This window comes from Aythya fuligula, chromosome 19, assembly GCF_009819795.1.
Source record: "Aythya fuligula isolate bAytFul2 chromosome 19, bAytFul2.pri, whole genome shotgun sequence".
Lineage (NCBI taxonomy): Eukaryota > Metazoa > Chordata > Aves > Anseriformes > Anatidae > Aythya > Aythya fuligula.
In genome coordinates, this window is record NC_045577.1 from 3,883,009 (window position 1) to 3,897,399 (window position 14,391).

Consider the following 14,391-nt stretch of genomic DNA (forward strand, 5'->3'; position numbering starts at 1 on the left):
CCAGCACAGGGACTAAAAAGTACACCGCAGAGCCCCAAAGCCCAGAAAGTTAATGACGATTATAAAAAAGCCCTCCACAGCTTGTTTTTTAAACCCTTGGCATTGCAACTAACCTCAAGATTTCGGGAGGCCGACTTGCCCTCCCAAAGGAGGCGTGCGCCCTCCCCATGCCCACAGCCAGCTCGGAGCATCCTGGGGGCCCGATCCTGCCCTACCACCTGCAGCACGTTTACCTGCACGGGGAGCCGCTGCCTCAGCACGTCTTTGGTGGGCCAAGCGTGAGCAAAGCCAGGACAAATGCCTGCTCACACGACCCGACCCTGGAGGAGACCGGAGCCAAGCTGGGTTTTCGCAGGGGCTGCAGCGCTGAGGCAGCTCCTTCTGGGCTCGCTTTGGAGATGCCTGATTTTAATTTTCATCAGCAGAATTAATCTGCGGAGCTGGTTTCCCCTCCTCCCCCCTTCTCCTTCTTTTCCTCCCTGGTTTAGAGGGAGAATTTGAGCGTTTCTCCGAGGAGCTCGGCACCATTAACATTCACTCCTGGCGCGAGCCAGCCGCGCTGCAGCACCAAGCGCAGCCCTCACTGCGGGGCCTGGCGTTGGCCGGGGGGGCGAGGGACAGGGGAACCAGCCCTGACCCCTCCAGGCACCCTCACCTGGCCCCATCCTCACCCCTGGAGGGGGCTGCTTTATTTTTGCCACCCCGGTCTTTTAGGAAAACGAAGGGCACAGCGGGGAGGGGAGCAGGGTGCTCCTAGCGGTGCTCAGCCCTGGCTGTGCCCAGGGGGATCCTGGCTTCAGGCTTTGCTCTGCAGCCTCTGGGCTGGCTGGAAACTTGGGGGTTTTGGACAAATGACAGCCAAAGTGCTCTGGGGATGGGACCTGAGCTGGGGGGAAAGAGCAGCTCTAAATCTTGCAGGAGTTGGAGTTTTATGTGATGCAGGTTGGTGGCCCTGGGCTGTCCCGGCCTTGCATAAAGTTCACAGAATCACAGAATCACAAAGTTGTGGGCTTCTTTTTTTTCTTTTTTTTCTTTTTTTTTTTTTTCTTTAATAAAGATTAATAAAGATGAATTAATTCCTTATTACCATTATTATTACCACTACTATAATTATCTCAATACTGCTGCCCCCTGCAATAACTCACACGATTTCTGCAACACCTGCACAACCCCAGCCCGCGGCGATGCCCTCCAGCCCCGGCCCCGAGATGCCACCTGCCCCTTCCCCGTGTCCCCTCCACGGTGCTGTCCTGGGGGCTCCATCGCGTCCCCCTGATCCCTGTGGTCCTCCCTTGTCCCATCTCAGCATCTCGGAGCTGTGCCCCCAGATCCACGTGTTGTGCACAGCCCAAGCTGCTCCCAGCTGGGACGGGGTGAAGGATGCAGCAGCTTTGCAATCAGGGGGGTGCCGGTGGGTAGCAGCAGCCCCTCGCAGGGAAAAGGGACTTTTGCAACAACCGCTGGCCTTCAGTTTAATCAAAGCCAGCAGCCGTGCGTGCACAAACCCACCCGCAGCACCCTTAAACCCTTCCCTCAGTGGCAATCCAGCGATCAGCTCCGAGTGGGAAGTGCAACCAAAGCAGCCCAGCCCAGGAAGGAAAAAAGCAGCAAAGAAAAAAAAAAAAAAAGTTAAGTTGGGATGGAAAAGGAACGTTAACTCCCCGCCCCGGATGCGGCAGCCCTCTGACCCCAAAGCTCATCCCAGGCAGGCACGGAGATGAGCGTGAGCCTCACGCTGTGGCGTGCCGAAGCAATAGCTGCCACGGGCGCTTTTGCCTGGATGGAAGGAGAAGGTTTTGCTTTATCGGCATTCCTGGCTCCGTGAAGCCTTTTTTTTCTTTTTTTTTTCTGGCTGTGGAAGGGATAAAGCCCCGTGTGCTGAGCCCGTCGAAGCCCAGGCACGCTGCTCCGCAAGGGCAGGAGGTGTTTGCCGAAAGGAGACGCCGAGCGCTTTATTTTTAGTCCCGGTTTAGCAAGTATTAATTAATAAGAGTGTGCATGCTAATGCTGAAACGACACAAACTGCAGCGCCCGAAATGAGTATTTGGGGCTTGCCCGAGCAAGGATTTACTGCCGCATGAGTTAATGGGTGCTAAAGCATTGCTCAGACTGCAGGGACAGGCTGACAAGGTGCGGGGGGCCACGCTCTGACTCCTCCGTGCAGCACCCAAAAGTGGTGGGAAGCTTTGCAAAATGCGTTTCACTTTGGTCAGCTGGGGGCTCCTGCTCATCCCAGGGTGCTGTTTTTGCTGTTTCGGAAGGGGACAGAGCAATGTGAGCACGCAGGGAGGTGTCACATTGCCAGGGTACCACGATGCCATGGCTCAGTGGACGTGTTACGGGGGGAAATGTGCTGCATCAGGGCTCAGAAGTGGAGGAAAACCCCTGTTTTGGGGGTTTGGGTGCCCCACCAGAGCCACACATATTTTGGGGAGATTCTGAGCACTTGGCTGCCGCCACTTGAAATGATTGGGAATTAGGGCGAAGTATTGAGTCCTGCACCCAAGCCGGCATCGTGCCCCTGCCCCAGCGTGCTGGCAGTGGTCAGCTTCGTCACATACAGCACAGGGGCTGCATGAGAAGCCCTTGCCCACGGCCTCACCAAAGCCCCAGGGGATTGAGGCGCCTTCCCGTGGGCTGCAGGGTGGCCCTGGCACGGGCAGGGGTCAGCTCCCCGAGCGTCACCTCCCCACGCTGCTCTGCAGCGGCTCGGCTCCTAGCATAGAATTTTAATTTGGTTAGTTGAGTTCTTTAAACAGTGTGAACTTGCTAAGTGCCTTGCATATTTTATACTCACGAGTAACATTTATCAAACAGAAAGTACAATTAATCAAACAGGGAGCGTTGTAACTCGGAGCAGTTTGCCTTCGCCCGCCTCTCTCCCTCTGTGCCGCCGCCTCTCCCTCCCCTCTGCCCCGCACCGCGCGCTGGGGCCGTGTCACCGTCACCGAGCTGGGACACGAGGGATGCACGTAGTGCTCACCACGGCTCTGCTGATCAGACACGATGCTGCACCCTACGCGCACTCTCTTGCTCGCTTGCTCTTTCTCTCTCCCTCCCCACCACACCAGACATACATATTAAAAAGTTTTATATATGTATACATAGTTTCTGTGTATATATATGCATATGTATACAGGTACCCATATACTTACATGTATATCTGACTATCTGGTGTATAAAAATAGCTGTATGTACGCATGGTGTATACAGTACATCTACATACATGTATATGCATGTATCCATAAGTATTTGTATGGATATACATAGTCCAATTGCTCTATGGGTATGTATATACATGCACTCATATACATGGTATTGTACTCATAATGTTATACACACGGTCTATGTAGATAGTTTATATATATATACATTATGCTATCTATTATCCTGTATCTAGTATATAACGTATAAATAGTATACAACGTATAGTACAAAGTATCTCATATATAGCTTATAATATAAAATGTATAGCATATAGTATAGAGTAAATAGTATATAGCTTATAGTATAAGGCAGTATAAAGTAAAATATAGTATATAGTATGTAGTATATAGTATATGGTATATAGTATATATATACCTATATATATATATACACTATATACTATATATATAGTGTATAGTGTATAGTGTATTAGTGCATAGTGTATAGTGTATAACATATAACATATAACATATAACATATAACATATAACACATAGCACATAGCACATAGCACATAGCACATAGCACATAGCATAGACTACACTTCTCATGTAATAAATCGATTTTATATACTTAAAGCTGCCGGGCACCAGACAAACAGCAAAGGGACGATGACCTCTGCCCCTAGGCACTCACACGGTGAGGGCAGGGTCACCCAAACCAGTCACATTTCGGCTCTTGGGGATGCGGGGACAAAGCCCTGGCTGCACCGGGTGGACACCGGCACTGGGGCTGGGGGGGCTTGGAGCTGCTGGGGCCGGTGCTGGGGCACCCACATCACCACCGGTGTGGGGAGAATCCCGAGCTCATTCATCACGACTGCCCAGACCGGGCCTTGGCTGATGGAGTCGGGGGCTTGCAGGGGGTGAGACCTGAGCCCCCCGAGTTGTTCTGAGCCCCCCAAGTTATTCAGATCATGAGCAGGGCACGCGGAGGGATGCGCCTTGCCCATCACCTGGAGCAGCTCACACTGCCCTGGTCACCTCTCCTCCAAATGCTGGTGCAAAATGAATTAGAATTAATTCATCAGAAAAGGGCAATAAGGGTGATTAAGCACCTGGAGTGTGTTTGGGGGGGGTTCACTGGGTTTTGTACAACCCAGCCAGGAGCGGGGCAAAATGGGCCGCAGGGCCAGGGCCTTGGGCTGGGGAGGGGATATTTTGGGTTTGCTGTGAAATGGGGGATTTTCGTTAAAAAAAAAAAAAGAAACACAACTCTATGCATAGCTTTTTCTTTCTGTTGAGTAAAATCGTGAGGGCCGTTGGCCTGGCACAGCCAGCGCTGGGTGAGGAGAGCAAGCTGCTGCCTTCTGGAACCTTCCACATTCAGAGAGGCGAAGCCCCCACCGCCCCTCCTGCCCTCGGGGGTCTCCACAGCCCTCGGGGTTTTGGGGGCAGCAATTTGGGGGCAATTCCCCATTATTCAGACTGGGTGCTGGGGCCCTGTGGTATTGTGGGGTATATGTGGTATATGTGGGGCCTTGTCCTGGTCCGGGTGTCCATGGGAGCTTAGGGGTGTTCGACCCATTTCTATTTCTGTTTTTTTGTTTGTTTGTTTTTTGTTTGTTTTTGTCATAATTTTGGGCCAGGCTCCAAAACCGGCCTCCGTGTTAAGGTTGTGGGAGCAAAGGGGGGTGTCGGGGGTGGGACGGTTGCAGAGGCAGCAGGGGGGCAGCGGCAGGATGGGGTGAGGGGAGGCAAAAATGGGGGGGTTTGGGGCATGATGGGGGGAGAAGGTGGGCTTTGTGGGGAGAGGTGACGGGATGAGGGGCGAGAGGATGAGGGGGGACAGGACGGGGGGTGACAAAGAGAGGGGTGACAGGATGAGGGGTGACAGAGAGAGGGGTGACAGAATGAGGGGTGACAGGCCACGGGGTGACAGGCTAGGGGGTGACAGGCCAGGGGGTGACAGGCTGAGGGGTGACGGGCTGGGGGGTGACAGGATGGGGGGCAACGGGCTGAGGGGTGACAGGCTGAGGGGTGACAGTGAGGGGTGACAGACCAGGGGGTGACAGAATGAGGGGTGACAGGCCAGGGGGTGACAGGTCAGGGGGTGGCAGACCAGGGGGTGACAGGCTGAGGGGTGACGGGCCGGGGGGTGACAGAGTGAGGGGTGACAGGCCAGGGGGTGACAGGATGGGGGGTGACAGGCTGAGGGGTGACAGTGAGGGGTGACAGACCAGGGGGTGACAGACCAGGGCTTGACGGGCTGGGGGGTGACAGGACGGGGGGTGACAAGACGGAGGGTGACAGGCCAGGGGGTGACAGCCTGGGGGGTGACAGACTGAGGGGTGACAGGCGGGGGTCTTTTAATCCTTGCAGTGCCACCCGCACACCCTCCGCGTGTGGACACCCCCCGTTCCCGTGCCGCCCCCCAGCAGCAGCCGCTGCCCGCCGGCGCCCCCCGCTCCTCCTCCAGCGGGGCAACAGCGGCACCGCGCGGCCGGGGGGGGGCACGGCTCCCGGGGACGGGACAGCACCGGGACCACGGGGCCCCCCCCACCCCCACCGGACCCCCCCCTTCCATAGAGCCCCGTTCGCAGCCCCCCCACCCTTAATCCCCCCCCCCTCCCCCCGTTTCCCGGTGCTCCCCCCCCCCCACCCCCCCCCCGCCGGTAACGGAGGGAGGCCCCGCCCCCCCCGTGCCCCCCCCCCCCCGTCGCGGTGACGTCACGGGGAGCGCCGCCGCCCGGTGGGTGCCCGTGGCCGCCCGGTGAGGGGGGGGGGGGGGGGAGAAAAAGAGGGGATTTTGGGGGAAAAAGGGGGGGGGGGAGCACCGGGGGGAGCGGGTACGGGATTGGGGGGTGGGGGGGGAGAAGGGGAAGCACCGGGAGCCCCACACCGGGACCCCCCCCCTCAAATTAGGACCCCCCCCGTTGCCACCGGGACCCCCCCGCACACAGCGGGGCCACACCGAGCTGGGGGGGGGGTGGGGGGTGTGGGGGGGTCCGTTTAGGCCTCGCTGCCTCTCACCAGCCCCCCCCCAACCCCTCCGGTTTGTGCCCCCTCCCCCAGCACAGGGAACCCCCCCCAGCGCCCCCCAAGTGGGTGGGGGGGGGGCAGGGGCACCCCCAGCACCGGTTACCGGGACCCCCCCCCCCCATAGACCCCCGAGGTGGGGGTGTAGGGAACGGGGGGGGGTCCCCAGGCCTAAAACCAGGCCCCCTCCCCGGCCTGCAGCCCCCCCAGATTTGGGGATTCCCCCCCAAAACGGGGCTGTGGGGCCAGGGGGTGCCCACAGGGTCCCCATGGGGTCGGGGAGAGGGGGGGGGGGGTCTCACCTCCACCTCCTCAGGGCCACGGTGGGTTCCCCCCCCCCCCCACCTGCAGCACTGCGGTATTTTGGGGCTAAAAACCTGTTTTTTTTTCTCCCCCTAGAGCCCAGCACAGAGCGGCTCCACGCCAAGCTGGCCCCCCAGGAGTGAGGTGAGGTCTTTGGGGTCTCCAAACCCACCCCGAGCCCCCCCGGGGAAGGTTTTCGGGTGCTGTGACACCAGGAACCCCTCATATTTCTGTCTGTGGAGGTGTTGGAAGGGGCTGAATTTAGCCTTGGGCCACCTCAAATCTTGCTGCTAATCCCCCCCCGGCGTTAATCAGACCCAGGGGGGGTGAGTTATGGGGTGTCCGGGGGGATTTATGGCTCATAGGGCTGATTTAGAGCCTGGTTTTGTTATATCACAAATATCTTAGCTCACAGGCACGGCTGAGATTTACAGCCCTTGGGGAGGTGCTTGGGGGGACTTCCAGCAACTCCCCCTGGACCTGGGGGGTTTTGATCTGGTAATGCTCTTAAAATGGGAAGAGAGGAGGCAGAAGAGGTGAAATGGGTGCGTCAGCCTTCAAAAAAAAATAAAATTGGGGATTTTAGGGTATGTTGGATATTTTGGAGATCCTTCCTGCCCAGGAGGGGCTCCAAAACTCTCCAGCATTGAGGTCCTTGTTCCTGCTTGTTGTTCCTTGAAGTTTTTAGGGTTTGAAGTAGCCCTGGTGGGAGGGAAAGGGGTGTCAGGCACATATTGGGACGCTCAGAGAGCTGATCCCACAGCCGTGACACCGAGCTGGGGATGGCGGTGGTGCTGTCCCACTGTGGGGCTCACCGGGAGCCCTACCTGGGTTGGGGGGGCTTCACGCTGGGGGGCTTCTTTGTTCCTGACCCGTGTTTTTTCCCCTCCTGGAAGAGCAGCGAGTCCCCCGCTGGGCCAGCATGTCGAGCGAGGTGGTGGAGGACGAGTTTGAGTTCTACTCCAAGGCGGAGAAGTACTGGAAGGACGTGCCCGCCACGGTGGACGGCATGCTGGGGGGCTACGGCCACATCTCCAGCATCGACATCAACAGCTCCAGGAAATTCCTGCAGCGCTTCCTGCGGGTAGGTAACACGGGACGAGGTGCTCCCAAAGCCCAAGGCTCTTCCCTCTGGGCTCTTCCTGCTCGGTTGCCTCTCCGGGGAGCCCAGCCCCTCGTGGTTTTCGTTCCCAGGATGGCCCCAACAGGACGGGGACGAGCCGCGCGCTGGACTGCGGGGCGGGCATCGGCCGCATCACCAAGCGGCTGCTGCTGCCCCTCTTCAAGACGGTGGACATGGTGGACGTGACGGAGGATTTCCTCACCAAGGCCAAGAGCTACCTGGGCGAGGAGGGCAGGCGGGTGCGCAACTACTTCTGCTGCGGCCTCCAGGACTTCAGCCCCGAGCCCAACTCCTACGATGTCATCTGGATCCAGTGGGTCATCGGTGAGGGGCGCTCCGTGGCCTGTCCTCTCCCCGTCCAGCCCCACAGGCACCAGGGAGGGCTGGGATTGGGATCTGCCCCGTGGAGGGTGTCACACTGTAGGGTCTTTTTCCCCCAAACCCTCAAGGCCCAGGGTGTGGGTGGGACAGAGTTGGACTGAGCCCATGAGACGCAAGTTGGACCCCCCCGTAAGCTCTCCCTTGAAAATAGCTCAAATATTTTGACTGCTTGGAGCAGGAGGGATCCTAACAGCCTCCCCTTCTCCATCACGCTACCCGGGGAGGGGTGATCTCACACCCGCTAACCCCCCTCTCTGCTCTGCTCCCCCCCTAGGACACCTCACGGACAACCACCTCTCCGATTTCCTGAAGCGCTGCCGCGCCGGGCTGCGGCCCAACGGCATCGTGGTCATCAAGGACAACATGGCTCAGGAGGGAGTGATCATGGACGATGTGGACAGCAGCGTCTGCAGGGACCTGGACGTGGTCCGCAAGATCATCCGCCGCGCCGGGCTGCACCTCCTGGCCGAGGAACGCCAGGAGAACTTCCCCGACGAGATCTACCACGTCTACACCTTCGCCATGAGATGAGGCTGCCCGGCGGCCGGAGAGGGGGTGGGTCTCTCTCCAAGGCCAGCTCGGAGCAACAAGGGCAAGGACAGAAGGTCCTGCCGGGGCCGGGAGGGGGCGAGGACCGTGCCTTCACCGCCGGGGGGTGGCCAGCGGCGAGGGCGTCGCGACTTCCTCTCCTCCGGGGCTGGTGGCGAGGACGGGGCTTTGTCTTCCAAAGTTGCTGCTGGTTGTGGAAAAAAAAAAAAAAAAGAAAAAAAAAAAAGAGGTGTTTGCCAAATACACGCTCCTGCTGTCGCACTCCTGCACGTGGGCTTTGTCAGGCGCAGCGCCGTGGTTTGAGGCCACGCTCGGGGGCTCTGCCCAACACTGCTCGCTCCTTGGGCACCCATGGGTGCTCCCTGCTTGCACAGGGGCTTGGTGTGGCTGTGACAGGCTGGACGCCCCTCCTCGCGTGGGAGTTTGCCCCTTTTCCCACTCCCGAGCTCGCTGCTGCTCACAGAAATGAGGGTTTAACTCAGCAACAAGCTGGGTAAAGCAAATGGGAGAACCCCCCCGGTGTTTCCTTGCAGTGGGCTTTGGCTTCTGGGGTTCTGAGGTGGGTTTTAAACCCATCAGGAGGCCTCCCAGGTGCACAGCAAAAGAGAAGGGAGCTGTAATCCTGGCTCGTGTTCTCCAGAGATGTGGTAGCGCAGACAAAGCCCTGCCTTACCTCCTGGAACACTTTTACCAGCCCCAGTGACCCTGAGGAGAGATCCAGTGAGCACTCGGTGTTAGCAGGGCACCTGCTCTGAGCTGCCCCCCCCACACCCTGGCACTGCTCCCCCGGCTTTGAACGCTCCCAGCTCTTCCCCTGCCACATCCAGAGCATTTCTGCCAAGCCTCACCCCGTGCAATTCCTCCCACCCAGCACAGAGGTGAAACGAGCAGGCAGGTCCCACGCGGAGCCCTCATCACCACCCCAGCCCCCCTGCAGAAGAAACGAGCCCCTGGCTGCTGTTACAAAAGGCTTTGTTTAATCGCTTTTTTCCAAGGGATTTCACTTTTTGTTGTTTTGTTTTTGATCAGTTCCTCGGGACGCACAGCCCGGATTCCACAGGGTGGGAGAAGGTGAAGCACAGGAGCTGCCGGGAGGGCAGCGTGGGGAGACACCCCTGCAGATCCCAGCTCTGCTTGCTGTGAATACCTGCCCACAGGAGATGATTTCCTTCCTCTTCTGCATCCGTTCTGAGGGCAAGGCTCAGCTCCACGGCATCTTTTGGACTTCACAGGGATGCCCAGGAGCTGCCAGACGGCTGCAGCAGGCTGGGACACGAGACCTTCGTGCCCAGTTCCAAAGGTCGGGGCTTTCTGTAGCAGCCTGGCAAGAAAACCCCGAGCTCTGCTGCAATTTTTTCTTCCTGGGCAGGAGGCGCTGGAGCTCGTGAAAGAGGAGCATGTAGAAGGCCCAGGGACAGGGAGGAGCAAGGCACGGAGCAGTTAGCTGCCCGATCCTCCTCCCTGCATGCACAACACCGAAAAACAGCCACTTGTCTCGGAGCCCAGCGCCTCCAAGACGCATCCCCTGTGCCGAGAGGATCGAGTGCTCTTGGCAGAAGCTCTGAGGGCGCTCAGCAGCCGGGCTGCTGAAAGCACCACATCGGGGCGCAGAACCAGGGCCTGCCCCCGTCACAGCAGAGCAGGAGGCACAGAACTGGATGCCAGCGCTCCCCTGGGGGTCTGGCTGCACTTGGCACCTCTCCGTGCTGCTGCTCAGCCCCCGGGACAGGCAACACCTCTTCTCTCAGCACCCTGAGGCATCTCACAGCTCTGCCCCTCGTCCAAGGCACTGCTTCGCCCACCGCAGAGCCAGCAGGGCTGGAAGGAGGGGAGCTGTGCAGCCACACTGGCCCTTCACCCAACACCCACACAAACCTTTCTCCCCAGTGTCTCCCTGATTTCCAGCAGCCCTCTTCACCCGCAGAGGGCCACCTCCCCACGAGGTGCCCCAGGAGTACCCCTGGGCTCCTTCTGGTGTAAAATTAAATCAAAATAAGCACGTGTTCATCTCAGAGCCTCCACGGACGCACGTGCAGCACCGTGCACGGAGAAGCACGGCCCTGAAACACAGCAGAGAGGCCCCGTGAGCACCCCTCGCTGCAGGGAGACCCGGTGCAGAGCAGCGAGCTGCTGGCTGGCCACGGGCACCACGAGCGTGGAGAGGGGAGGTGGAGAGGCACCAGCCAGGCTCAGAGGTCCTCGTGCCCAACAGCAGCGTGGTCGATGAGCAGGTACCACTTCAGCCTGTCCGGAAGAGGTAGAGCTTTGATTTTAACATCTACAGGCCAAGGCTTAAGGCGCTGCCGGATAAACACCCTGCAGAGATGTTTCAGTGCCTGGGGGGTGTGCTCCAGCTGCTTCAGGGAGCAGAAGAGAGTCCTGACCTTGTCCCCGTGGTACCTACAGCTGCTGGTGTTGACCTCAAAGTTGCTGGGCAGCCGGATGGCTTGCGAGCTGGCCATCATGAGCTCCAGCAGAGTCTGACCCTTCTGCAGGAGGTCCGCGTAGAAGCTGTCCTCTTCGGAGACACTGAGGTGAGAGCAGAGGCACTCGAAGACGAGCTGGAAGCCCGACCAGCAGGCAGGGCCGTGGAGGCAGCAGTTGTAGGCAGCTCCCGACTCGAGGAGGAAGCGCAGGAGCGCGAAGTGGTGCTTGAAGTTGCTGAGGCAGAGATGGGTGAGGGATTCGGGGGCCGGGCACTCGCTGGGGTTGGCCCCGTGGGCCAGCAGCAGCTGGGCGACGCGGAAGCAGAAGCCATTTGTCACCCGCGCCTCCTCCGTGCTGCTGCTGCACACCCCCTCGCCCAGCAGGAAGATGAGGGAGGTGAAGACGGTGTCGCCGTCCTTGGTGGTGGCCCTGACGTCTGCACCTGGGGGGGAGACACGGAGAACGGAACTGGGAACGCAGAGAAACGGAGGGCACCCAGCACCAAACCCTCCTCTGCTCCCTTCTCCTTCCAGGGACGAGCCCAGGAGACCACAGAATTCCCAGGGCCTCCCCGCTGCCTGCCCCAGGCAGAATTTAAACACCAGGACAAGATCGTTGTCTCCCTGTTATGAGAAGCCCAACACGTGCTCCACGAGGAGCCACGCTGCAGGCTGTGATTTCTGAGAAAGACACTTTTCTCTTTATCCTATTCTACCTCCTGCCAGAAGCAAGAAGCAGAGAGCACGATTTCTACATTTGATACGTTTATCTGGGAAGCATCCTTTGGAAAAAACGCAGCCAGAGACACCAGGACAGCCCTAACCCTGCCTCTGCCAGGCTTTACTCTTGCTCAATCAGGAATGCAAAAGAGTCGGGAGGGCAGCACCCGCTGCTGTACAAAGAATCAGCCTGGAGGGGCTTTTTGTGTGCAGAGGGGAGCTTCTCCTCACCTCCTTCCAGCAGCAGACGGATGCTCTCGGTGTTGTGGATCTGGACGCCGTCGCTGCTGGCCAGGGCGTGCAGCAAGGCTGTCTTTCCTGCAGTGGGAGAAGACAGATAAAAATAATAAAAAAAAAAAAGAGCTCCACCTAGAAATGCTCACCCCAGAAGCGGCTCCCTGCTCTCTGCAGGAGCACCCGGGGGGGCACACCCACCGTTTTTGTCGGCTGCATTGACATCAGCCCCCAGCTCAAGCAGCCTCTGGAGGCACGACAGCCGCTCGGGCTCCTCGCTGGCCAGATCAAGGGGACTGCTCTCATGGATCTGCAGAGATCGAGGGGGAAAAACACAAGCATTAACGCCTCTTTGTGAGCTCCTCTATAAAACCCCTGCTAGGGCTTCATCACGGCCAACATCAGAGCATTTATTTCACCCCATCCCATTAAAATCAAGAGCGACAGCCCCTCCACAGCATCCCCGTGGCCACAGCTGGGTTAACCCAACCTCCTCCCACCCACCGCAGCAGGACGGGTTTGTTTGGCCAAAGGCAGCGTCTCAGGAGGCCACCAAGAGCAGGTGACACCCGAGGGGGGAGCTGTCCCCAGGCAGCCAGGTCCATACCCGGTCTCTGCGGTTGATGTCCGCCCCGTGGCGCACCAGCAGCTCCACCACGTCGGGCTGGTTGCGGAGCACCGCGATGTGCAGCGGGGTGTAGTAGGTGACGGGGTCTGGGGGCAAAAACACGCCGTGTTTTTTGGAGAAGGGAGCAGCCCCGCACGCCCCCCACCCCCCTTCCCAGCGGCCGTACCTTCGAAGCTGAGGTCGGCGCCGAACTCCAGGAGGATTTCCGCGGCGGTGACGAGCCCCAGCTCGGTGACCTTCAGCAGGGCATAGCTCACGCCTTCCTGGTAGAAGGGGGAGTGGGTCTCCCTCTCCAAAACTCGCCTCACAGCCGAGAGCTGGCTCCTGTCGCTGCCCAGGCAGGCATGGCTGGGGATGCACAGAGAGAGAGACGGTCACTCACCTGAGCATCACACATCTCAGACGGGTTTGCAGAGGTCAAAGCAGCACCAAAGAGAAAGAAAAAGCCCTGCTCTCTCCTCTTGTCCCGCAACCTGGTGCGGTTTTATCGACGTAGGCAGGCTCCTGGGGAGCATACACAGCCCCGTGCTTGCGCTGCTCCAACCCCACGCTCCCAAAGGGTCCCTGGGACCGGCAGCCCCCCGGGACAGCTCCGTTCCCAGCCCCATCCCGTTACCTCTCCAGCTCGCTCCTACCTCGCCGCGTCCTGCAGCGCCAGCAGCCCCAGGATCTCGTCCACCAGGGGCTGGTACTCGAAGATGATCCTGCGGAAGCCGTGCAGGAAGGGCATGCTGCTGCCGCCCGGGGGGGCCCCTGCATGGCAGTGGCGCCTTGCCCCACGCAGGACTGTGGAGGGCAGACGCCAGCAGGGCCTGAATTCCACGGGATTCCCCCTGTTTCCAAACAAACGCGGGTTTTGAGAGATTTAACAGTTAAAAAACACCCCCCAGCCGCCTTGTAGCTTTATAAAAGGCCACAAAGGGCAGCACAGCCCCCCCACACCCCTTGCCCTTATCTCCTGCTGGCAGCACAGGGCAGAGCCGGGCCCGGGGCCGGCCCCACCCGCACAGGACCAGGCCCCACACACAGGGCCGGGCCCCGCGGCCCTGCAGGCCCCTCACCGGGGGGGGCGAGCCCCAAACCCCCCCCAAACCCTCCCCAAACCCTCCCAAACCCGGGACAGAGCCCGGAGCACGGCCCCGGGGCCTCCCAGCCGCCCCCGGAGGCTCCCGAGGGTCCCACAAGGCCCCTGGGGGGGTCCCGGTGCCGCAGCCACCCCTCCGCCGCCCCCACCTGCCCGCCGCCGCCACCGCCACTGCCCGGAGCGGAAGCGGAAGCCGGCGGCTAAGCCGGAGAGGGCGTGGTCTAAAAGGGGGGCGTGGTCTATAAGAGGGCGTGGTCTCGTAGGTGGGGCGTGGTTTGGGTGGGAGGCAGATTGGGCGTGGTCTGAGGGGGCGTGGTCTCGGGGGGACGTGGTTTAAAGGGGGCGTGGCTTGAATGGGCGTGGTCTGAAGGGGGCGTGGCCTGGTGCGCGTGCCCGCCAGGGGGCAGCAGAGGCCGCGCGGCAGGTGGGGAACGGCGGGGAGGGGGGGGGGGAGCGGCGGCGGCGGGGGCGCGCACGGGGGGGGGGGGGGGGGGGGGGGGGGGGGGGGCGTGCTCAGCCGGGCGCGTGCACGTACAAGGTGCACGCGCACCCCCGCCTTGCACACTGCTCCGTGCACACGCAGTGCACGCTCACGCCCGTCCGTGCACGCGCACACCCAGTGCACGCTCACCCCGTGCACACCCAGCCATGCACACCCCCCCCCCTCGTGCCCCGACCTGCTCCATCCCCCAGGAAGCACCCAAGGGTGCGGGTGCCCCCTCCCTGCCATTGTTATTATTATTGTTATTATTATTATTG

At 59.9% G+C, this 14,391-nt stretch overlaps 2 protein-coding genes across 4 annotated transcripts; one reads left to right on the plus strand and one right to left on the minus strand.

Moving 5' to 3' along the window:
• Positions 1-5,863: 5,863 nt before the first annotated feature.
• Positions 5,864-8,801, plus strand: NTMT1 (N-terminal Xaa-Pro-Lys N-methyltransferase 1). 3 transcript variants are annotated; one of them, XM_032200263.1, is made up of 5 exons: positions 5,864-5,897; positions 6,584-6,631; positions 7,384-7,571; positions 7,682-7,934; positions 8,266-8,801. In XM_032200263.1, the coding sequence occupies exons 3-5, from the start codon at positions 7,410-7,412 to the stop codon at positions 8,520-8,522; spliced, it is 672 nt and encodes a 223-aa protein (XP_032056154.1). In that variant the 5' UTR covers positions 5,864-5,897; positions 6,584-6,631; positions 7,384-7,409; the 3' UTR covers positions 8,523-8,801. The 3 variants fall into 3 exon arrangements, with proteins under 3 accessions (XP_032056154.1, XP_032056153.1, XP_032056155.1); XM_032200262.1 differs by having other exon boundaries at positions 7,389-7,571; XM_032200264.1 differs by lacking the exon at positions 5,864-5,897 and adding an exon at positions 5,903-5,918 and having other exon boundaries at positions 7,389-7,571.
• Positions 8,802-9,456: 655 nt separating this feature from the next.
• ASB6 (ankyrin repeat and SOCS box containing 6) lies at positions 9,457-13,790 on the minus strand. Its single transcript, XM_032200294.1, has 7 exons — positions 13,782-13,790; positions 13,165-13,381; positions 12,715-12,896; positions 12,528-12,634; positions 12,122-12,230; positions 11,918-12,004; positions 9,457-11,409 (listed from the first exon to the last, which is right to left on the minus strand). Exons 2-7 carry the CDS (start codon positions 13,305-13,307, stop codon positions 10,730-10,732), a joined length of 1,308 nt encoding a protein of 435 aa, XP_032056185.1. The 5' UTR covers positions 13,308-13,381; positions 13,782-13,790; the 3' UTR covers positions 9,457-10,729.
• Between the last annotated feature and the right edge of the window lie 601 nt (positions 13,791-14,391).

Excerpts from the sequence above, each read along its gene's own strand:
- NTMT1 (XM_032200263.1), top strand. The coding sequence starts at position 7,410 with ATGTCGAGCGAGGTGGTGGAGGACGAGTTTGAGTTCTACTCCAAGGCG. Across the intron at positions 7,572-7,681 it reads TCCTGCAGCGCTTCCTGCGG|GATGGCCCCAACAGGACGGG; the intron begins GTAGGTAACACG and ends TTTCGTTCCCAG. Across the intron at positions 7,935-8,265 it reads CTGGATCCAGTGGGTCATCG|GACACCTCACGGACAACCAC; the intron begins GTGAGGGGCGCT and ends CTCCCCCCCTAG.
- ASB6 (XM_032200294.1), bottom strand. The coding sequence starts at position 13,307 with ATGCAGGGGCCCCCCCGGGCGGCAGCAGCATGCCCTTCCTGCACGGCT. Across the intron at positions 12,635-12,714 it reads CGCCGACCTCAGCTTCGAAG|ACCCCGTCACCTACTACACC; the intron begins GTACGGCCGCTG and ends TTTTGCCCCCAG. Across the intron at positions 12,231-12,527 it reads ACATCAACCGCAGAGACCGG|ATCCATGAGAGCAGTCCCCT; the intron begins GTATGGACCTGG and ends CGATCTCTGCAG.